This window comes from Octopus bimaculoides, chromosome 1 (genome assembly GCF_046866305.1).
Source record: "Octopus bimaculoides isolate indiv1 chromosome 1, ASM4686630v1, whole genome shotgun sequence".
In the NCBI taxonomy this organism is placed as follows: Eukaryota; Metazoa; Mollusca; class Cephalopoda; order Octopoda; family Octopodidae; genus Octopus; species Octopus bimaculoides.
The window spans coordinates 201,407,566-201,432,006 of NC_142928.1; the positions used below are offsets into that span (position 1 = coordinate 201,407,566).

Sequence of the window (24,441 nt, forward strand, 5' to 3'; positions counted from 1 at the left end):
CTGAACTTTGCCCAGCCTAATCTTATTCTCACAGCTACACTCTCGGAGCATCAAATTTACTACTGACTTGGTCACCTACATAACAGAAGCTATCTACTACCTCTAGCTTACCCCACTGGCAGTTGATGGAATCTATTTTCTGTACATTTCTAGTATTTATTGTACCTGTGCACCTTCCAAATACAAAATCATCTTCCCAGTTAACCTGTCCCTGATATTGCTGTACCTCTTAAGTATCCATAGCTTGCACATGTAGCTTCTACCAATGCCTTTTCAACAGAACAAACAGAGCCATCTACCTGAGGTCATTTGCGATTTGTCTGCCTTCCTATTTACTAAGACTTTGGTTTTTGCTAGATTAATTCTAAGGCCCTTCAATTCTAGACCTTGCTTACACACCTAAAATTTCTTCTCTAGTTCTGGAAGTGATTCAACTATGAGAACGTCATCAGCATAGGGGAGCTCCCAGGGGCAGCTTGTCTTGAATTCCCCTGTTATTGCCAGGAGGAATATGATGAGCAAGAGGAGACTGAGGACCAATCCTTGGTGAATGCCTATTTGTACCTTAGATTAATCGCTGCCAACTCTCACCTTAGTGACTGCATCCCTGTATATGGCTTGTACAGCTCTCACCAGCCACTCATCTATCCCTAGTTTCCACATTGACCACCAGATAAGGGTTCAGGGAACTTTGTGAAAGGCTTTCTTCATGTCAGCAAAAGCCAAGTACAGGGGTTTATTTTTGGCTTCTCTAGTCTTCATCTCCTTTATTACTTTATCTACCAGCTGCTGTCTACTTAGACTGCTGGTCCCTCTGCTGGATCCACAGTAGGCAGATGAGTGGTTAGTGAGAGCCATGTACTGTGATGCTGCCAGCCAGGGGAATATTAGTTATATTTACATTATAAAGAGGCCATTGTAACACCCCAGATTATAGTGTGACAGGGCGTGACCTATCTGTGAGTATATATGCTAAACAAGAGGGGGGAGGGGCGAGAACTGTTCTCAGCCACCTCTTGTTTATCTTAAGTTCTTCAGGTCTTAACAGAAAAATTCAAGACAGGCTGCCCCTGGGAGCTCCTCCAACTTTTTCTTATTATTACCTGACCTGGAGAAGAAATTTCGGGTGTGGAAGCAAAGTCTGAAATCTAATGGCCTTAGAGTTAATTTAACAAAAAACTGAAGTCCTAGTAAGTAGGGAAAGAGACAAATCACTGCTTGGCACTGTGTGTGTGAGTGCGTGTGTGTGAGTGCATGTGTGTGAGTGCATGTGTGTGAGTGCATGTGTGTGAGTGCGTGTGTGTGAGTGCATGTGTGTGAGTGCGTGTGTGTGTGTGTACCCTTGACTTGACATCATGTGATTGTTGTAATTGAACATCATTATTTTCATAAAAGCAACATGAAGGGCATTCGGCCATAGAAAAGCTGCGTAAACAAATTCCATCTGAACGATGCAAGCATGGGAAAGTAGATGTTAAAAGACCCCACCCCCACCCCACCCCCACCACTACTGAAGATGACAACAACAAATCAAAAGAGAAAAAAGTCATTAAAAAAATTGCACTAAATTGAACTTTTTAGTCAGAGAAACTGAGAAGTCATTCACTTATTGAAAATGCCTTTTTTTTCTGTTTTGAACAATTTATGACTTCATATTAATTAGAATATGAACAATAGTCATGTTTACAATGGATAAGATAAATAATTATAATTATCCTTTGTTATTTATACAAGACAGGATTCACAGAGTGAGACAAGAGTATTTTACCAACACCAATACATTAAACATCATCATCATCATCATCCTTGTTTTAGCATCCATTGTTCCCTGCTTGCATGGGTCAGGTTAGTTTATTGAGGCAGACTCTCTATAGCTGGATGCTCTTCCTGATGCTGAACCTCACCTGTTTCCAAGCAAAGGTAACATTTCCCCATGGCCAGACGTGGTTTCCACAGAAGACACGAAACAAACAACCTCATTTGTATGCTGGGGATGCTCGTTTACAGCCATCACATGATGTCAAGACAAGAATACAAACACACACACAATACAAATATGAGGGGCCCTTGTATCAGTTTCCATCCCCCAAACCAGTTGGCAAGGCGTTGGTCAGCTCAGGGCCATATTAGAAGAGATTTGCTTGAATTGCCTTACGTTGGGAATCAACATGGTTAGAAATGAAGCTTTTTAACCACAAATCCATGGCTCTACCCATAAACCAATAATAGGAATCAGATAAAGGTTGACTGAAGGAGGAAAAATCTTAATTAACACCTGAAAGAGACCATTTAAATTTTCACTAAAATATCAAACAAGTCCTACCTCTGCGTTCACTGATTCCAAACACCTTTTCTAGATGATGCTTAAAAGCTCTGATTACTTCCTTCCGTACATCAATCAAACAAATATGTTTTATTTTAGAATTTGAGTGAATATCAAGATGATACTTTATCGCCATTACTGTACATTTGGTTCCTTCTTCTATGGGTATACCAAAAATACCTGTTATAAATATAAAGTATACAACATATTTAATCCAACAAATGTTCTTGTTGAAAATATATATAATTCACCTGTGATATAATTTCAGTAATTTATCAGCTGCAATACCAAGAAACAATACAATTCCATCATTTAGAAGAAGATTCTTTAATAGACAGAGGGGAGCTTTCTAGGTGCAATACCATGGCAACTGAATGATGATGATGGTGATGATTTATTTATATATAGTTAATGTTTGCTGTTATGTTCAGTTATAAGTGGAACAATTTCGTATTAATCTGAGAGGTTACTCTCTCCTTTTGTAGAGAACAAATTTATTACTTTTGTACAAGAATATTACTGACAGTGACTTTGAAGTTTGGGCCAGTTGGGGCAGTGCAACAAAGGTTTAACTGGCCAAAATTTTGAAGTCACCCTATATAATATACTCGTTTACGAATCATATATATATATATATATATATATATATATATATATATGTGTGTGTGTGTGTGTGTGTGTGTGTGTGTGTGTGTGTGTGTATACACTAGCTGGGCCCCGTGCCATCAAAAATGACAGCTAATTGTAGTATTTTATATATAAATAAGGTACAAAACCAAGATTTTGGTTTAATAATTCTTTTATTACTAAATTTTTTGTGAAAAATCTATCTGCAACTAACAACATTTGATTGCTTGTTTCCTTCAAAAGAATTTTAAAATTTTCCTTCCTTCTTGTTCGACTTAAGGCCACATAAAGCTGACCATGACTAAATATGGGAGCTGGTAAGTAAATAACAAACACACAGAATTGGAATGCTGTTTGATTTTCTTTTCAGTGTTGAATGTACACCATCCCACTTCTATTGCACACACACACACACACACACACACACATTCACGTACCTCCCTTTTACATACACATTCATATATTTACACAGTTGAAACGCTGTTTGATTTATGTTTTCAGCGTACAGTTTTCATCATCCCACTACCAAGTATGACATCACCCCTTACTTCCTTATTCATCCATCACCCCTCCCTTTCTCATTCATAAACACAAGAGTATTATTATAGTAGAATATCTCGGTAACCATGGGAGCTATGAATAGAATGCAAAGCCCAGCAACACCTCCGGATCATTCTACACATCTGTGTAATTTTTCGCGTAATTCCACCTAGCCGTTTGACCATGAATCCCAAGACAAGAAAATATACAAGAAATAATCACCCATATCAAATTTATATGTGTATATATCATCATCATCATCGTTTAACGTCCGCTTTCCATGCTAGCATGGGTTGGACGATTTGACTGAGGACTGGTGAAACCGGATGGCAACACCAGGCTCCAATCTAATTTGGCAGAGTTTCTACAGCTGGATGCCCTTCCTAACGCCAACCACCTTAGAGAGCTCTTACCCCTGCTGGCGACAAAGGGACTCTCACTCAGAGTAAAAGGCAGACTGTATGACGCATGCGTACGAACAACCATGCTACATGGCAGTGAAACATGGGCTGTAACTGCTGAGGACATACGTAAGCTCGCAAGGAATGAAGCCAGTATGCTCCGTTGGATGTGTAATGTCAATGTGAATACCCGTCAGAGTGTAAGTATCTTGAGAGAAAAGCTGAACATTAGAAGCATCAGTTGTGGCGTGCAAGAGAGACGATTGCGCTGGTATGGACATGTGGTGAGAATGGAGGAGGATAGCTGCGTGAAAAAGTGCCACACACTAACAGTTGAGGGAACCCGTGGAAGAGGTAGGCCCAGGAAGACCTGGGCTGAGGTGGTGAGGCAAGACCTTCGTACATTGGGCCTCACCGAGGCGATGACTACTGACCGAGACCTTTGGAAATGTGCTGTGCGTGAGAAGACCCGGCAAGCCAAGTAAGATCGTTGCCAGTGCCCCTGGACTGGTTCTTGTGCGGGTGGCACATGAGATGCACCATTTTGAGCGTGGCCGTTGCCAGTACCGCCTGACTGGCTCCCGTAGGATTTTCGAGTGAGATTGTTGCCAGTGCCCCTGGACTGGCTTGTGCGGGTGGCACATAAAAGACACCATTTCGAGCGTGGCTGTTTTCGTGCGGGTGACATGTAAAAGCACCCACTACACTCTCTGAGTGGTTGGCGTTAGGAAGGGCATCCAGCTGTAGAAACTCTGCCAAATCAGACTGGAGCCTGGTGTTGCCATCCGGTTTCACCAGTCCTCAGTCAAATCGTCCAACCCATGCTAGCATGGAAAGCGGACGTTAAACGATGATGATGATGATGATGATGATGATAATTATTATTAACATAAGCAGTACTAATATGAAAAGCAATCTTTATATCCAACTTAATGTAGAGGTCATGTTAGAACAGAGAGTACTGCATTCTTTACCTCAAGAAGACTTCTCACAGGGCCTTGAGTGTATAAAAGCACACATATTTATATTTTTAACAGACAAAAACAATCTGCTACAATCACCATTACTACCAGATGGCATGATTTCATCCTGCCTGGACTCTTCAGTAGAAGACATCTAGTAGTGACATAACAGCCAAATCTATCAACCATGTTTAGAATATCAGTATCTGTGAAGGCACTGATTTTGCAAAGAGCCAGGAAGCTTATGGAAAAAGTAATTAATAGCAACAGAAGCAGTAGTAATACCAAAAGGCAATTATTATATCCAACTAAATGTGGATGTTGTGTTAGAACACCAAATACTGCGTTATTTATTGTGAGAGGACGTCTCATATGGATGCCTGGTGCATAAAAGCACTCATATTTATATTGTTAGCAGACAAGAACCGTCTGCTTGGGTGCTAGGACTGCCACACACTCACACAACAACAAAAACTGTACTTCTAGAAGGTCAGCTGTGCCACAAACAGGCCTCTTTTCAATTCCTGTCTACCAAATCCACTGAGAAGGCTTTGGCCAACCCAGGTCTATAACCAAAGACTTGCCCAAGATACCTTGCCATGGAACTAAACCACAAATCATGTGGAACATCAACTTTTTAACCATACTGCCACATCTTCTACAATAATATATATATAATATCATCATCATCATTTCACATCTGTTTTCGATGCTGGCAAGGCCGGAGAGCTGCCCAGGCACCAATTTTCTCTTTTGGTACAGTTTTTATGGCTGGATGCCCTTCCTTTAGAGAATTCCAACCACTTTAGAGAATGCACTGGGTGCTTTTTATGTGACACCATCACAGGTGCTGGTGCCACGTAAAATGTGGGGTTGTCAAGTTACTTGCAGGACAAAGAATTTTAGTTGAGGGGGGGGGGTGAAACCAAGGGAAGTGGATGGGTGCCAGGGGAGAGGTTAGAGTATGATAGAGGGACAGGATAGTTGCCTTACTATTGGCTAAATATTGTAATTACTATTTCTATGCCGAATAATTTGAGCAGAATAAAAATGGTAAATTCTTACCTGTACTGATAGCAGGAATTGCAATTGACGTGTAAGACTTTTCTTCAAGAAATGCCAAACAATTTTGAACAGCTCTTGAAAGGTGAAATATTTCATGGTTCCGTCCATTATTCCAAACAGGTCCAACAACATGAATGATAGTCTTGCATTTGAGTTTACCAGCTTTAGTTGACACTACTTCTCCAGGTTTCAGTTCAATCCTTCTTTGTTTCATAATTTCATTGGATTCAGCTTGAATTCCAATCCCACCTGCAAAGATATTAGCTTTCTTATGTTCCTGTTTAATACATGTTAATATATGTTAACATATGTAATATATTACATTATATATTAATATAGATATATATTATTATAAATGCATGTTGTTATATTATATCAATATATATATTGTATTTTAATTCTATAACACATTACTTGTATACATACATACGTGTGTGTATATGTATATATATATGCAACAGTGCGTTAGTGTATTGAGAGAGAAGTTCGTCAGAAGAAGAATTGGATGCAGTCTGCGAGAGAAGAGAGCGCTGGTTTGGTCACATGATGTGGATGGATGCTGACAGCTGCACAAAGAAGTGCCGTTCATTCAAAGTGGATGAGACTTGTGGAAGAGGGAGACCCAGGAAAACATAGGACGAAGTACTGAAGGAGAACCTCAGAATGGTGAACCTTGAGGATGAGATGACAAAGGACCGAGATACCTGTGCTGATGAAGACCTGTCCTCCTCAGCAGAAGTGCTAAGGCTGCTCCCCCTGGGGGAAAAGATTGGCTTACAAGAGTCCTGTACTAGTGTCACGTGTAAACGCTCATGTGATGCCAAGTTAAAAGCACCCAGCACACACTGTAAAGTGGCTGGCATTTGGAAGGGCATCCAGCCTTAGAAACCAAGCCAAATTAGACTGGAAACTGGTGCAGCTTCAGTCAAACTGTCCAACCCATGCCAGCATGGACAATAGATTAAATGATGAAGATATCATCATCATCATTTGAAACGTCTGCCTTCCATGCTAGCATGGATGGGACAGTTTCATGGGAGCTGGCGAAGCTAAAACCTGCACCAGACTTCTGTGATTGTTTTGTCAGGATTTTCACAGATGGATGCCCTTTTAAACACCAACCAGCCAGCAGAGTGGACTTAATGCCTTTTTCATGGAACAAGCACAGGTGAGGTGAGTGGTGCTTTTTGTGTGTCACAAGCACAGGTGAGGTCACTTTTGGCCAGGTTTTTACAGCTGGATGCCCTTCTGAGCACCAACGACTTTAGAGTGTGCACTGGAAGCTTTTAAGTAGCATCTGCACTGACAGGGTCACCAAGTACTTGCAAGACAAAAACTTTTAAGGGGGAGGAGGCATTGGAGGAGGTGATGATGAAAAGGTTATAGCGAGACAGATACAGGTGTGTAGCTGAAGAGGAAGTACAAAGTTACCTGGCCGGAGAGAGAGAGAGAGAGATCAGGAATGAAGACAGAAACAGGTGTGCTACCACAGAGAGAATACACGGTTGCTCAACCCGAGGGAAGTGCAGGAGAAGGAAAGAGAGTGGGAGACAGCAGGATGGAGATGGTGGCAAAGTGCTGGGCATACTCACAATGGTCAGGGATCAGAATATAAATGGGATGGTTGAGTAAAGGAAGAAAGAGGTATAGATGGTGGCAAGTGCCAGGGCATACCTTCGAGGTTCAAATGCCATAATATAAGTAACAAGATATTGTGAAGTAAGTGTGATTAAAAAGTGCGAGTAAGTGGTGAAAGACCTGGGGATGTATGGAGTTGGTGGTGGTGGGGGAGGCTACTGGATAGCAATGATACAGAGGAACGGGTGTGAGGACAGGATTGGGGAGTGAGAGCTAAGCATAATGTATGAAGGAGTTATGTGTGGGTGGAACACATAGGTCGGGGGCTAGCAGATAGCAATAATAGACTAAGAAGGACATGTGGGTAGGACACACAGGTCAGGAGCAAGTGGAGAGCAATGATACAGTGACAAAGGTCCAAGGGGACAGGAGTGGGATGTAATCCAAGGGCATGAAGCAGTAATGTGAGGAAGAGAAGAAATGTAGAGATGCAGATTGGTTTGTTGGGGTAGGGTGTGTGAGAATTCAGTTTTGCTGATGTGGCTGGGTCTTCTCAAGAACTTCATATCGCCAGGCATCTTAGTAAATTGTCATTTCCTCCATGAGGTCCAACTTCCTGAGATCAGTCCTTACCACTTCATCCCATGTCTTCCTGGGTCTCCCTCTTCCGTGGACACCATCCACTTTCAATGATCAGCACTTCTTTATTCAGCTGTCCTCATTCATACACATCACATGTCCAAACCAATGTAGTCTTCTCTTTTGCAAGCTACATTTGATTCCTCTTATGCCCAATTTTTCTCTCAATACATTTGCACTTTGCCATACATGTGCACTGTTGTTTCACATCCAATGGTGCATACCGCCTTCATTTCTCTCCAGTCTACGCATGCCTTCTGTACTCAGAGCCCATATCCCACTACCATGGAGTATAGCCGTTCAAACACAAGCATCATAGAGTCTACCTTTCATTCTGCCAACAGAGGTAATGGCTCTCTGAACTTCCTCCACCCAATTCTTATTCTAGAAATAATACTTCCAGAGCATCCTCCACCATGGCTAATTTGGTCACTTGGGAAACAGAAACTGCCTACAACCTCAAGAGAACCTCCTGGATATTTGAAAGAATCTAAGCCCCGTGTGCTCTGAGTGCTTATAGTTCCTGCACATCTGCCACATATAAAGACGACTTTATCTGTTAATCTACCTGTGATTCCACAGCATCTCTTATGTTTCCATGGTTTACACTGGGTGCAGCAAATGGAATTACTTCCAACTCCTTTCCTACATATATTTGTGTGTGTGTGGTGCAAAAATTATAAATAACATGATGATGAGGTAAAGGAAAATAGTGTATCAACTTTATGCTTAGAGAGAATAGAAGTGTTTACCATTTTGAGCCTACTCTTTGACAGAAAGAATAGAAGAAGAGAGAGAAAAGAAGAAACATGTGTCAGAGTACATTATTTACATTTGACAGATATTTGTCCTCATCTTGTTTGTTGTTAGCACAACGTTTCGCATGATATACCCTCCAGCCTTCATCAGGCGTCTTGGGGAAATTTTGAACCTGGGTTCTCATTCCTAAGGTATTTTCGATGTTATTATTATTATTTTTATTATTATTCAGGTCGCTGCCTGGAATCGAACTCGGAATCTTGGGGTTAATAACCTGTGCTCTTAACCACTACAGAGCGGGAGAATTATTTCCCTTTCCAGATGGAGACAGGAGTCTGGGTAGCCTCTATGCAAAACCAGTCTGAACATGGACAGATGTTGCAAGGAATGACCAATCAAGCAGTAATGGCACAAGACCAAGGTGTCAGCAAAGAGTCAGCCAGGCAGCAACCAGTCTGTCCAATGTATGAGGAATGGCAAAGAGAGAAGAGGATGCAGTAAATCAGATGACTGGAGGTGCCAGAGAAGGAATCAGTGATGGCAAGGAAGCAGTCATGGGCACCAGTGAATATGGTGGTGCTAGAGAAGAAGGGACATGTATGGCAGTGTAGGGAAGAGCAAAGGGAGGAATTCCGACTGAGTGATGTGATAGGGGAAAGAGCAACAGGCCAGTAGGTTGTGGGTGCATTCGAAGGAAAGGGATGCTTTCCAAACCTGAACAACAATATTTCTTGAATTGTAGTTCAGGACTTGGCAAACATTTGCAGTTGATTATTGTAGGAGAGTTTAAGAGTGAAATGGAGAAAAAAAAAAGGGGGGAATAAGGATAAGAGGAAGAGTAACATGGCAAAGAATGATGGGTGTGAATGATAGAGAGGAGATAAGAGAGGGGAAAGTAGGATGAGCAACTACATAGAAGCATAAGAGAAACGAGTGGTATGGAATGATGTGTAACAGAAGAAGAGACCAGCATTGCATCAGACAAAAGTTTATTTAAATGGAATGTAAATGTTGATGACAACATCATCATCATCGTCATTTAACATCCGCTTCCCATGCTGGCATGAGTTGGATGGTTTGACTGAGGTCTGGCAAGCCAGAAGGCTGCAGCAGGCTCCAATCTGATCTGGCAAAGTTTCTACAGCTGGATGCTCTTCCTAATGCCAACCACTCCATGAGTGTAATGGGTGCTTTTTACATGCCACCGGCACGAGGGCCAGTCAGGCGGTTCTGGCAATGACTATGCTCAAAAGGTGTTTTTTTTTTACATGCTACCTGCATGGGAGCCACTCTGGCGGCACTGGCAACGACCACACGCAAATGTTGTTTTTCATGTGCTACTGGCACATGTGCCACTAAGGCGATGCTGGCAACGATCACACTCGAATGCTGCTTTCTTTATGTGCCACCGGCACAGGAGCCAATTCGAGGCCCTGGCAACGATCATGCTCAGATCTGCCTCTAACATTCCACTGGCACGAGTGCCAATCAGGCGGTACTGTTATCGGCCACGTCAGCGATTTTGATTTGGGTTTCACTTGCCTCACTAAGTCTTTGCAAGTAGAGTTTATTGTCCAATGAATGAAGGGTATTCGTAGGTGGGCTGGTTACTCACTGGTATAGGCCATGGGCTATGGTCTCACTTGGCTTGTGAGGTCTTCTCGAGCACAGCATATCTTCAACATTTATAATTATCCAGATTATAGGGACTGGTCAGTGATCAAGTGTCTCAACTCTATAAACGATTATTGTTACACAAATAGAAATCACCACCACCATAATTTCTTGTCCATGGTTGGATGTCCTTCCTGTAGCCAAGTGTCACATGTTTCCAAATGAGGGAATATTTCCCCATGGTCAGACATGTTTTTCATGGAAGACTGGAAATGACACAACATCACTTGTGTGATGGTGATGTTCATTTACAACCATCGTGTGCTGTCAAGATCTTGCTACTCCCCCTCCACATATATATACATATATATATTTATATGTATGCAAGGACGATGAGCTTCTTTCAGTTTCTATCAACGAAATCCACTTCCAAGGCTTTGGCCAACCATTGACCTACAACAGAAGACACTTGTCCAAAATGCTATGAGTAGGATTGAACCTGAAACCACATGGTCAGGAAGTAAGCTTCTCAACCACACATGGATCTGAAAAGAAACGTTAAACTATAAAAAATGGTATGACTAACCTTTCTGCACAATGGCTGCTCTCATGTGTTCCAGTCTGCCATTTGCAGCATTAACAATAGCATCTGTGTCCAGAGTTGTGATGTCACCTTCCCTCAACACTATTTCACAGTTTTTATACTTAAAATTAAGTATTTCTTCTGTTTCACTTCCTAAATCTGAATTTAATGATATTATACTCTCAGATTCATTCTGCATTTCACATAAGAAATTCTTTCCTGCTTCACTTTCCAGAAATTCTTGAAATCCAAACATTTCAAAGTTTACTTCTTTTGAGCTGATATCTTTTCTTAGATTTCCTATAAATGTTTCCATTTTCCTAATTTTTTTTTGTGTTCCTTCCACGTGTAACTTATTATCTTTGAGACACACATTCTTCATTTTATTTTTCTCACCAAAGTCATTGATTTCCTGTTCTTTGAACTCTTTAAGAAAGAGGAAATGTTCAAGAGGCATCGATATATAAGATTCATAAGTTAACGATTGCTCAAAGTTATCAATTTTGCTTTTTATATCATTAATTATTGCATCAACAGCAACAATAGAATCTTCTCCAATAAAATGGGAATTTGGAAACTCTTTTTTTAGACTTTCAACAAATGTCAACCACTTTCCATGATTTGGAGTACCCTTAATTTTGTCTACAAAATCCAATGTATTGGCAACAAAACTTTGTTTCATAACTTTTTCCAAATCTGAAAGATGTCTTTTATCACTTGCATAAAGTAATACTGAATCACCATTACCTGGTTCCCAGGAACCAATACATTTCTTGCCTCTCAGTTTTTCATCAAGATATTCTTTCACTGGTTTTTTATTTATGATCATTCCAGCATTTAAAGGTAAACACAGTTTAGATTTTACAACTGCCTGGAGTATTTTATTCATATCCTTTTGACAATTAGTTATTTCAGAAGACTGGCCTTCAAAAATAACTTTGTCACCATGAATTCTAACTTGTAGATCTTCAGATTGTCTTTGTGCCTGCTCAAAAAATCTGTGACCAGATAGAATACGTCTTTCATGAATATTTAAATCATACTCACATATCCTTCTAAAATGATCCAAAAGTCTGTTTTTCATTTTAATCACATTACTTTTATTAAATCCCAAAATATTAGCTTGGCAGTTTTGGTAATCAAAATAAAAATACATCTTATCAACTTGACTGTTAAATATTCTAACAATGTCTTCAAAAATATCGGTTGGAACATCAATAGTTTCAACAGTAATGGAATTTAATAAATCTTTCAAAGACTGTTCAATTTCCTCAAAATTTCCTTCAGAATAATTTAATTTCAGTTTATTAAACTTGGAATCTCTCCAAAGAACTTCAGCCCATTTCTTTAATTGGTCATTAACTATGATTTTATGTGTCTTTAAAAAAGTCAGATGGAACCTGGAAGGTACTAAATAGTCATAGACTTGCTGTCTTGAGATGGTATTTTCTTCAGATGGTTCCCAGAATGGCTGAACATCCAACTCCACATTTTGCAGTATATGACCTCTGCTACAAACGTCCAGCACAACTAAATTATGAAAAAATAAAAAGATAAAATCATTTCGTTGGTGGGGGATTAGGGGTGAGATGGGGAGTTCAGTTGGTCAAGACAGAAAAGTATTTGAAGACAAAGTTATATGTAATTATTATAATACATTAGCAATTAGAAAATTATAATCAACATTTAAATGATACTAAGTAAATACAATCTCTATTAATTATAATAAATAATAGAAACATCAGAGGAATTCTGGTTTCAAATTTTGGCACAAGGCCAGCAATTTCAGGAGAGTGGCAAAGTCAATTACATCGACCCCAGTGCTCAACTGGTACTTATTTTATTGACCATAAACATCACTAGAATTCTGGTTTCAAATTTTGGAACAAGGCCAGCAATTTCAGAAGAGTGGCAAAGTCAATTACATCGACCCCAGTGCTCAACTGGTACTTATTTTATTGACCATAAACATCACTGGAATTTTGGTTTCAAATTTTGGCACAAGGCCAGTAATATCAGGACAGTGGCAAAGTCAATTACATCGACCCCAGTGCTCAACTGGTACTTATTTTATTGACCATAAACATAGCTGGAATTCTGGTTTCAAATTTTGGCACAAGGTCAGCAATTTCAGGAGAGTGGCAAAGTCAATTACATCGACCCCAGTGCTCAACTGGTACTTATTTTATTGACCATAAACATCACTAGAATTCTGGTTTCAAATTTTGGCACAAGGCCAGCAATTTCCAGAGAGTGGCAAAGTCAATTACATCAACCCCAGTGCTCAACTGGTACTTATTTTATTGACCATAAACATCACTGGAATTCTGGTTTCAAATTCTGGCACAAGGCCAGCAATATCAGGAGAGTGGCAAAGTCCATTACATCGACCCCAGTGCTCCACTGGTACTTATTTTATTCAGCATAAACATCATTGAAATATTAAAACATTGTTATCACAGTAAGATTTATTATAGCAATATTAACTCTTACATGCTAATGTAAGGGTGGTTATTATTATTATTATTATCATTATTATTATTATTATTATTATTATTATTATTATTATTATTATTATTATTATCATCATTATTATTATTATTATTAAACATTTGGTAGTTTCAGGCAAATTTCTACTGCATCACCTGCTACATCCACGTGTTACTGAGGTGTGTGCAGCATTGTGTGTTCTTTTTTGTTGTTGTTGGGAGAGTGTAAACTCTTTCCAGTATTATATTGTATCAGTTTGTTTGTTTTTTTTGTTATGGGGTCTGGTTGCAGTCTTTTGTTGTATTAGTGTTTGTATTTTGTATTGTGTGTGTAATGCGAGTTGTGTATCCAGTCTTCTGATGGTTGTTTATTTTATTGGATATTTGCTATGTAGAATGTGTCTTGTGTTTGTGGAGTGTTTTGTTTGGATTGTATTACTGAGTTGATAGTGTGTTGCTGTTTGTAGCAGGCTTATTTTTTGGATAGTGTATAGTATTGAGGATTCAGGCATGTTTTTGTTCATATGTTGTTTTTTTTTTTTTGTATCTAGACCCCTACTCCAATTGTTACCAGTGTTCTTTACACCTTCATGCCCCACATCTTGAAGACTTCAATTTCAATGTCTTTGTACTTTGACAATTTCTCCACTTCTTTTGAGCAACATTTTGGTCAGAAGGGACTGCAATGTCTATTAGTAAGTTGGTGATTTTTTTTTTTTGTTTTCCAATCGTTGAGTATTGTGTTTGGGTGATTAGCTTTTTATTTCTTTGTCGGTTTGAACAGGCGTATTCCAGACGATTGTGGCCTGGTCGTTATCTTGTACCTTGTTTGGCTCATGCCTATACCACCTGTTGTCAGTTATGATGTTGTAGTGTTGGCATATTGTCCACTGGATATAACTATTTACTTCGTCATGTCTGTATGTATATATTCAGACATTGGAAGCTGAATGCGTCTTTCCTGGCATCTCAATCATTCAGAGACAGAGTTAGCAAGTTAGTCCATCAGAGGTTGTTGGGTGTAATCGTCCACAGCTGATGGTGGATAAGCCCTGATATGGGGCTATTTGAGAGGAGGCGTTAATGTTTAGTAAAAGAATAGTATTAGAGGAATCTATAATAGAAGGTGGCCTAATTAGGCAGCTAATTATAGAGCTAGAATTAGGTGCTTAGAAGAGGCATAGTGACCGACATGCTGGTGGCAGGATTGGCTTTTGATCAATTCTTCAATACCAAGCATGAAGGTTGTGTTCTCATAGCAAGGGTGCGTGAACTAAGACACAAGGGAATGAAATTAGTCTGATGGGCCTAGGCAACAGAGGTGCAATGTGGTGGCCACAAGGCCACAATTCAGTCTTTGATGAGACAGGACAGGTACATGCTGCAAGAAACCAAGTGGATATGTTTGGAATTTCAGTGGCATTTTGCTGAACTATGCTGAGCATACAGTGAGTCAGAGACAGGTGTGGATTTCACTGCCTCCCTTCATAGTAAGTCACACCCTTCGCCTAGGGATGAAAAGTTCTGCCAAATGCCAATAACTGCTGAAAACATATGGGATGTGATGACAAGCTGCACAAGGGAGAAGTCTTTGGGAGTGGATGGTCTACCATTTGTCAGACTTCTTCTTAGCAGTTGTCTACCACAAATGGCAACTACTACTACAACTATGACAAGAGTAATGACGTCAACGAGTTCAAATTCCACCAGGGTTGACTCTGTCTTTCATTCTTTCGGGGCCAATAAAAGAAATATCAGTCAGGCACTGGGAGTGACACGGTTAACTTGCCCCCTCCGCCAACATTTCAGGCCTTGTGCCTAGAGTAGAAAGGATTATCGTCACTATGGTGATGTTGCTTTGCGTTTGTATGAACTGAGTCCAAGTCTCACCTAACGCTCCCAAGAGACAGCAGGTTACAAGTTCAAGTGGGCATGAGGAATAGGATGGTTGATAACTGTCATGTTCTTTGGGGAAGAATGGGATTAGGTGAGAGGAATTGGTGCTTTAAGTGTCTACCTTGCGTTCATAAGAAGGATTCTTTTAGAACATGTGCTTTTGATATGTGGACAAAGACTGTTTTGGAGTTATACAGACACTATTTTTCATAGAATATGAGCAGTTTCCATCACTACTATTTGTTTGAATTTCTTCCATTTTTGGATTCCTTGGGATTTGAGACAGGTAATGACCAGCCCCGTTTGCTATTATTTATAAGGCACCTGCAACCATGAGTATTGTTCTAGTCTTATGTTCACATTTTGTCAATTTCTATTCCAAGATCTTTGTACATGGTGAAATTTTGGTAGGTCTTCATAGATACATTCACATCAATTGGGACATATTGATGTGGTGGCATGATTGGCATCTGAAATCCTTCAGTATAATATCTGGTCTATTTGCATCTGTCTTTCTGTTAGATTGAACAAAAAAGTTCCATGTGAATAGGATATCTTTTTGAAGCACTGGACCAATTTCTATGATGGGGCAAGTCCAGTTCCTTGTGCATTTTCCAGTTTGGGATTGAGTTTTGGAGTCCATAGCGCTTCCACTTAATTTTGTGTTTGTCATGTTGGCAACAGAGGGTGGTTTGTTTTCTTTGAAGGCAGAAAGCCTTTAAGTGAATCACAGATCCATATATACAAGAGCTTTCATCCTTCTACTATCACTGACAGGTGGGTGCCACCCGGGAGGTCTATCAGGTCTGACACCTTCTCAATATATGTTCGGTCAGTGTGTATGATCAATTCCACACCTATGCCTGATCAGTCTTGCTGCAGTATTTTCTTTACCTTCATAATAATCACCTCTTCCTCTATACCTGCCAAAACAGAAGCTACAAACCTGGTGATGGATATTTCTGTCAGCACATTTCTCGTCTTGCTAAAAGCAAGGCATTGGCTGCAACAACTGGGGATTAAGAAGACTTTTTCATTCCTCAGTGTGGTGGTCACATAATGAAATCTGGCTTCTTCTTCTTCAGTGCCAAATCGCACTTCAATCAAGCCAAACTTCTTTCCTCGAGTGATGTGGATCTTGCGTTCCCACATATGCCCAAAATATTCTTGAATTTCGGCTTCCATAGCATTTTCTACCTGGCACGATTTAACTCCGATGCAATGGTAAGTAACCATGCATCTCTAAATGTTTTCAATCACCTCAAGCGGGGGGGGGGGGGGTTCAGGTCTACTCTTCTTCCATTTCTTTTTACAATTTGTCTGGCCAGTTTTAAATTTTCTTTATCTTTGCAGAACTCTTCCAGATTTCTTGATGTACTCACAAAAGAAATCCCCTTTTTCGGCATCTCTTGCCATGGCTGTAGCTACTTTGGCGGAGGCAGTGACGGTGGAAATGGAGGTGGTGGTGTTTGCATTTCTTTCAAAATTTTATTTTGTTTTTCCCTTTCTTTACACTTGTTATCAGTTTTGTTGTTGTTGTTGTTGTCACTGAAATTGTCGAATGTCTTCTTGAATTGTTGAAATGTCAAACGTTTTGAAGCTGCTGACAGGTAAATGTATTACCTTTTATGTTCGTTTCGGCTGGTGTGACGTCACTACGTCCATTATTGTAGTCAGCGCTACAGCAGTATCCCCGCTTCTTTTCGGACAAAGTTTGTGTCTCCATTCGGCTTACATTATAATCAATTCTTTTTCTGCCATGTTTCAAAATATTTGGAAAAAACAGTGAATTATTTGCGTTTCCAAACAGTTCAAGGCAGTTAAAAAAATACTGGTGCCCCCCAACACCACTCTGCAAAACAGCGGGTGCCTCTAAACAGAGAATAGTGGCAGTGCATTCCAGGCAATGTGAAAAACAAGACTGTAACAATTAAAATGAATGGGTCCTTGGCAGATTGAAAACAGTCTTACAACTTATGAAGTTCCAGATTTTCCTGCCTTTCCAGTATGGCAGCAGCTGTTGTGGAAAAGGTGGGGTGAGGAAGAGAAGAATAAAAAGAACGACTACTACTACTACTGATGATGATGATGATGATGATGATGATGATAGGTAGATTAAAATAAAGAGAGGGAAAATAAAATTACTTACCAAATGCCTCTTTAAAACTTACAATGTAAGTACCATTGGTTTCTTGTTGTATTGAAGAAATATCTCCACCAGAACTTTTTTTTCTGTCTCCGAAATAGCTTCCAAGATTCTCAGAGCTGATGTTTAAAGAAACGTTTTTCACTTGAACACTGTTTATTTCCTCAATTGTATCCACTTTCAGTGGATTTCCATTCAAGGGGTTTTTTTGGCACATCTTCTGAACGTACTCAAAATCTGCAATGAATACAGTGAATGGAAATAAATGAAATTTTGGTAAAAGAATCAAATTGAAGTCAATTTACTGACATTTTAGCACATTTTACATTTAAATGATTTTGAGAATTCTACAAATTTGGAGATTTTAGCATTAAAATGCAGTTCCAATAATTTAATAACTCCATATAGGCACAGGTGTGGCTGTGTGGTAAGAAGGTTGCTTCCCAGCCATATGGTTTTCAGTTCAATCCCACTGTGTAGCACTTTGAACAAATGTATTCCACTATAGCCTTAGGTTGAACAAAGCCTTATGAGTAGATTTGGTAGACGAAGACTGAAAGAAGCCATCTGTCTGTATGTTACTGTCTCCATGCCTTGGCATCACATGCTTGTTGTAAACAAGTGTCCCTGTCATACAAGCAGTGTCCTTCATTTCCAGTCTTCCTTAAAACATGTCTGGTCACTGGGAAACATTACCTTACTTGGAAATAGGTGAGGGTTGGCAACAAGAAGGGCATCCAGCTGTAGAAAATCCAACTCATCAAATTTTGTCCAACCCATGCAAGCATGGAAAAGCAGACGTTAAAACGGTGATGATGATCAAGATGATGGTGATGATGATTAACTAATCCTTTAGTTAATGTTTACTGATCCTTAAACGTAAAAGGTATTTCTATTTAGGGATAAATAAAGTGTAAAATATAAGAAACAAAACTTGATTGAGCAGATTTATGATGAAAGACAATCCAGCCTCGACCATTCCACTATCTAGAATGGTAGCTCCCGTTTTGGAGAAGGCAGGGTGTAATGGGAGGGATACTTTCCTGCTATTTCTGTCAGCCTGAGCAACTGTGTAAAGGTTTTCAGATCATTAAAACTGTAGAGATGGGAATTACCAATCCTATTAACAGTACCAAATTCAAGAAATCTTTATCGGAACAAATTAAACTTGAAGAAACTTACCAATTTCCTTTTGGCAATACACAAGAAAAGTTCCAGGTTTTCTTCCAGTGGAGACATATACAATATCTAATTTTCTTTTCTCTTCCAAAAAATCAATTAACATCTTTTCAGACATGTCTTTGTGGCCATTTGACACAATCATAGCATCTTCTTGCCAAACTAGATTTTTATACCAGTTCACACGAAGGTCAAATTTGCTTATATTATGGACCTTCCTTTGGACAACATTTTCTGCGTCTGAAAATCAAAATAGCAGAAGAAATTGAGAATATAATGTCATTATTTATGAGTGGAGGGCATGGTTGTATTGGTGTTGCAGTGCAGAACCATGTCAGACACATTCTGACCACTAACACTCCCAAGTGTCCTTCCTTGTTTAAGATGTTAGGTGTTACATGAAGAAGATTTAACTGCCTTTTCTAGCAGATCAAGTCATCACTTAGAGGCCTCTTTGTTTGCTCTATAGCTGAGAGGATTATGAGGTTCCCTGTACAATTCCTGGTTCTAGTTCAATCCCTCTGTCCAACAGCACCTTGAGCAAGTATCTTCTACCACAGCCTCAAGATGACCAGGGCCTTGTGACTGATATTTGGAAGAGAGAAACTGTGGGCATCACAGGATTTGTGTGTGTGTGTGTGATCAGATAAACACATACACACGTACATGTATACACACATACAATACTTAGAGGAAACAGTACTCATTCACAAAGAAACTTGCCAATAAAAAGCTTTATCGTGAGCAGACCAATATGTAAACCTATTTTCCAAATAAACAGTAGAACATTTGACTAATTTTGGAACTATCAGAATATGTCAAAACATTTAATGAAGTGCACTGCAAAATTTCAATTAAAATTAGTCACTTAATGAACAGAGAGACTCATTATCTTCATGAGAGACTCATGTTAAGAAAGGAGACAGACATAACCTTGAAATTTAAATTTGCATAAATAAAAAAAAAAGATATGCCATATGGTGAAGGACAGAATTCCATATTCCTTCAGCATTTGTTGAAGGAATGAATTGGATATTCCTTCAGCATATGGTGAAGGACTGAATTCCATATTCTTTCAGCATTTGTTGAAGGAATGAATTCCATATTCCTTCAGTATTTTGTGAAGGAATGAGTTTCATATTCCTTCAGCATATGGTGAAGGAATGAATTTCATATTCCTTCAGCATTTGTTGAAGGAATAAATTGGATATTCGTTCAGCATATGGTGAAGGAATGAATTCCATATTCCTTCAGTATTTTGTGAAGGAATGAGTTTCATATTCCTTCAGCATTTGGTAAAGGAATGAATTTGATATTCCTTCAGCATTTGTTGAAAGAATGAATTTGAGATTCCTTCAGCATTTGGTGAAGAAATGAATTCGATATTTCTTCAGTATTTTGTGTAGGAATGAGTTTCATATTCCTTCAGCATATGGTGAAGGAATGAATTTCATATTCCTTCAGCATTTGTTGAAGGAATAAATTGGATATTCCTTCAGCATATGGTGAAGGAATGAATTTCATATTCCTTCAGCATTTGTTGAAGGAATAAATTTCATATTCCTTCAACATTTGGTGAAGGAATGAATTCCATATTCCTTCAGCATATGGTGAAGGAATGAATTGGATATTCCTTCAGCATATGGTGAAGGAATGAATTTCATATTCCTTCAGCATTTGTTGAAGGAATAAATTTCATATTCCTTCAGCATTTGGGGAAGGAATCATCATCATCATCATCATCATCGTCGTTTAACGTCTGTTTTCCATGCTAGCATGGTTTGGACGATTTGACTGAAGACTAGTTAAACCAGATGGCTACACCAAGCTCCAATCTGATCTGGCAATGTTTCTACAGCTGGATGCCCTTCCTAACGCCAACCACTCCGAGAGTGTAGTGGGTGCTTTTACATGCCACCGGCTCGAAGGCCAGTCAGGCGGTACTGGTAATGGCCATGCTCAAAATGGTGTATTTTACATGCCACCTGCACAGGAGCCAGTTCGGCGGCACTGGCAACGATCTCGCTTGAATGTCTTTATACATGCCCTCTGGCACAAGTGCCAGGAAGGTGATACTGGGCACAGGTGCCATTGGCGGTTTCGCTTTTGCTTGCCCCAATAAGTCTTCGCTAGCCGAGTTTCACTTCCAATGAAGGAGACGACGTTGGCATGGGTGCCAGTCGTCGAATTTATTTCGGTTTCAATTTCACTTGCCTCAACAGGTCTTCGCAAGCGGAGTTTATTGTCCAATGAAGGAAGGTACATATAAGTGGGCTGACTGAGGCCTTCGATTTAGGACTCACTTGGCTTGCCGGGTCTTCTCATGCACAGCATATTTCCAAAGGTCTCGGTCAGAAGTCATCGCCTCGGTGAGGCCCAATGTTCGAAGGTCGTGCCTCACCACCTCATCCCAGGTCTTCCTGGGCCTACGTCTTCCACAGGTTCCCTCCACTGCTAAGGTGTGGCACTTTTTCACATAGCTATCCTCATCCATTCTTGCTACATGACCATACCAGCGCAATTGTCTTTCTTGTACACCACAACTGATGCTTCGTAAGTTCAACTTTTCTCTCAAAGTATTAACACTCTGTCTAGTATGCACACTGACATTACACATCCATCGGAGCAAACTGGCTTCATTCCTTGCGAGCCTACGCATGTCCTCAGCAGTCACAGCCCATGTTTCACTGCCATGAAGCATGGCTGTCCGTACACATGCATCATACAGTCTGCTTTTAATCTGAGAGAGAGACCCTTTGTCTGCAGCAGAGATAAGAGCTCTCTGAACTTTGCCCAGGCTATTCTTATTCTAGCAACTACAATTTCAGCGCACCCACCCCACTACTAATTTGGTCACCCAGATAACGGAAGCTATCAACCATTTCTAGTTTTTCTCCATGGAATGTGGCAGGAGTTGTTTTCTGCACATTCACAGTGTTTATAGCTCCTGAACATCTGCTACAAACGAAAACTAACTTCCTAGATAACCTTCCTTTGATATTGCTGCACCTCTTATGTGTCCATAGCTTGCACTGGGTGCATCTTATAGAGTTACTACCCACGCCTTTTCTACAGATCGAGCAGGGCCATCTACCCGAAGGGGTTTGTGTTTTGTCTGCCTTCCTACTTATTAGGACTTTGGTTTTAGCTAGGTTGACTCTAAGGCCCTTCGATTCTAGTCCTTGCTTCCACACCTGAAACTTCTCCTCTAGTTCTGATAGTTTCTCAGCAGTTAGTGCAAGGTCCTCAGCATAGAGGAGCTCCCAGGGGCATCCTGTTTTGAATTCCTCTGTTATCACCTGGTGAAGGAATGAATTCCATATTCCTTCAGCATATGGTGAAGGAATGAATTTGATATTCCTTCATCATATGGTGAATGAATGAATTTAGCAATAGAGAGACAACTCCAGACATGTTTCATTGTTGAGACCTCTTCATTATAAAAGCGTAACCATGACAGCCAGATTGTTAATGATTAAAGAGTTTTAATGAGTGGACACCGAATGGTGTGACAACTGGAAATAGAACAATGCTCTATATTTTCTCTATTGTACCTCCTTGATCGTACTTTAGCCTTTCAACCCCTAGCATAACCCCTACATAACCCTTTCGGTTCCTCACTCCATTTAGTAGAGGGAGTTTGTTTTCCATTTCTTTTTCTGTCTTGGACATCACTTGGCAACCACACTAGTAATGATGGCAGGAAAAAATGCCTCCAGTCCACTCTGTAAAGTGGTTGGCATTAGGAAGGGCACTGAGCAATAGAAGCCATGCCAAAGCTGACCCTAGAGGTCAGTGCAGCTCACCAGATCCTGTCAAACTATTTCAACACATTCCTATGTGGAAAATTGATGATGATGATGGTGACAGTGGTGGTGGTGGTGGTGGTGGTTAACATTGCTTTATATTAATCTATTGGGTTCACAGTAACTACATACGAACTGTCCAACCTATGCAAGCATGGACAACAGGCATCTGACGATGATGAAGATGATGTCTGTAAATGATTTCATGAAATAAAGAATATTTCTTCTAACCTTTTTCCGATTCAAAAGTGATAATAACTTTTCCAGAATCTTGGATCCGTTCTGGGATTCCTTTAATAGGTCCTCCATTTGATCTCCTCTTGTTCTCAAAATAAGACCGAATGGCTTCCAAACGGAAATCAGTTGGGACTCCTGACACCAATATTGTTCTGCCCTCATCATCTCCTCCCATATTCAAGGTAGATATTTCTGCAAAATAAAACCAAGATTTAATGCTAAAAAATATCAGTTACTACTCACCATCCATGTAACAATATATGGCTATCCGCATCATAAACATCCACTTTACATGCCTGATGTAAACCTGAAATACATGTAGCCTTCAAACAGTCCAGATATGCTAGAAGCAACAGCCAAAGCTTTTCAAAAGTTCACCCAACTATTTTTAAAAGAGACACTTGCTAAAGTTGTTTTGTCTTGAAAATATCTGCAAAGAAGTTATGGCATTCCTGATTGAACAATGCTAATTTCATTGACAGAAACAGGAGTTCTAGCATATGTCCACGAAATCTGAACGAATCCAGCTTTAAAATCTTTTAAAAGATGATTTTCAATAAAACAGCCACACAAATGCCATCAAATAATGCCATTTAGTATGACAAACTTCACCTAAATACACATTTTCCAAACAATTCTTTCTTCTATAGGCACAAGGCCTGAAACTTTGGGAGAGGGGTTAATCAATTACATCAACTGGTACTTATTCTATCGACCCCGAGGGGATGAAAAGTGAAGTTGACCTCAGTGGAATTTGAACCCAGAATGTAAAGACTGATGAAATGTCACTAAACATTTTGTCCCCATTTCCCAAACAATGACAACAACAACAGTAACAATAACAACCAAAAGTGCCAATCTTATAAGCCTGATTAATGCCACAACATCACACGGAATACATTCAAGAAAAGAAAACCACAACCATTCACCCACAAAACTAAACCAGGTGAACTTAATTTATAAATATTGCTTTGTGTTGGGCCCTCAATTCCTTGATGGGGTTGTCGGGGTAATTATGGTCTTGGGTATTTTTAGACCCGGAGGGACCAGGAGATGTGGTGATTTGCTGTACTTGAAAAATCACGTGAAGCTAAATAAAATCATTGTCTTCCATACATACAGGCTTGTCCTTTCATATGTGGGTGCCACATAAAACCACATCCACGCTAGGGCTGTGCCAACACACCCATGCCAGTGGCACATAAAAAGCACCCAGCATATTATGTCAAGTGGTTGGCATTAGGAAGGGCATCCAGCCATAGATACGATGCCACAACAGACATTTGGAGCCTGGACATCCAATCCATGCCAGCATGAAAAGCGGATGTTAAACAATGATGATGATGATGTCACGGCCATCCTTCTGCAGGAATGACCAAAACTGATTTCTTCTAAAAAAAAAAAAAGGGAAAGAGAGACAAAAAGAAAGAAAAAGTGAGAGGGAGAGAAGAATCGATCCCAGTACTTTGTTTATTGACCCCAAAATGATCAAAGACAAAATTGATTTCAGCATTGCAATGGGTGAGAATGATTGCCACGAAGCAACCTGTCTGGTGCTCTACTGATTCTGTGACTTGATCACTTCATAAACACAACA

The 24,441-nt window shown here is 39.9% G+C and overlaps 1 protein-coding gene across 5 annotated transcripts in view; it reads right to left on the reverse strand.

Annotated features, from left to right (window-relative positions):
- Positions 1 to 24,441, reverse strand: part of LOC106880778 (protein mono-ADP-ribosyltransferase PARP15) — a 61,303-nt gene that overhangs the window by 19,333 nt on the left and 17,529 nt on the right. For 4 of the 5 annotated variants that reach the window (XM_089339779.1, XM_089339919.1, XM_089339818.1 and 1 more), the window contains 6 exons: positions 22,839 to 23,036; positions 18,805 to 19,041; positions 17,626 to 17,859; positions 11,095 to 12,621; positions 5,919 to 6,167; positions 2,324 to 2,503 (listed from right to left, as the gene is read on the reverse strand). The exons of the other annotated variant lie outside the window; for it this stretch is intronic. In XM_089339779.1, the coding sequence (XP_089195905.1) occupies positions 2,324 to 2,503; positions 5,919 to 6,167; positions 11,095 to 12,621; positions 17,626 to 17,859; positions 18,805 to 19,041; positions 22,839 to 23,019 (2,608 nt within the window). In that variant the 5' untranslated portion in view covers positions 23,020 to 23,036. The remainder of the gene's footprint in view (positions 1 to 2,323; positions 2,504 to 5,918; positions 6,168 to 11,094; positions 12,622 to 17,625; positions 17,860 to 18,804; positions 19,042 to 22,838; positions 23,037 to 24,441) is intronic. 5 annotated transcript variants of the gene reach the window in all.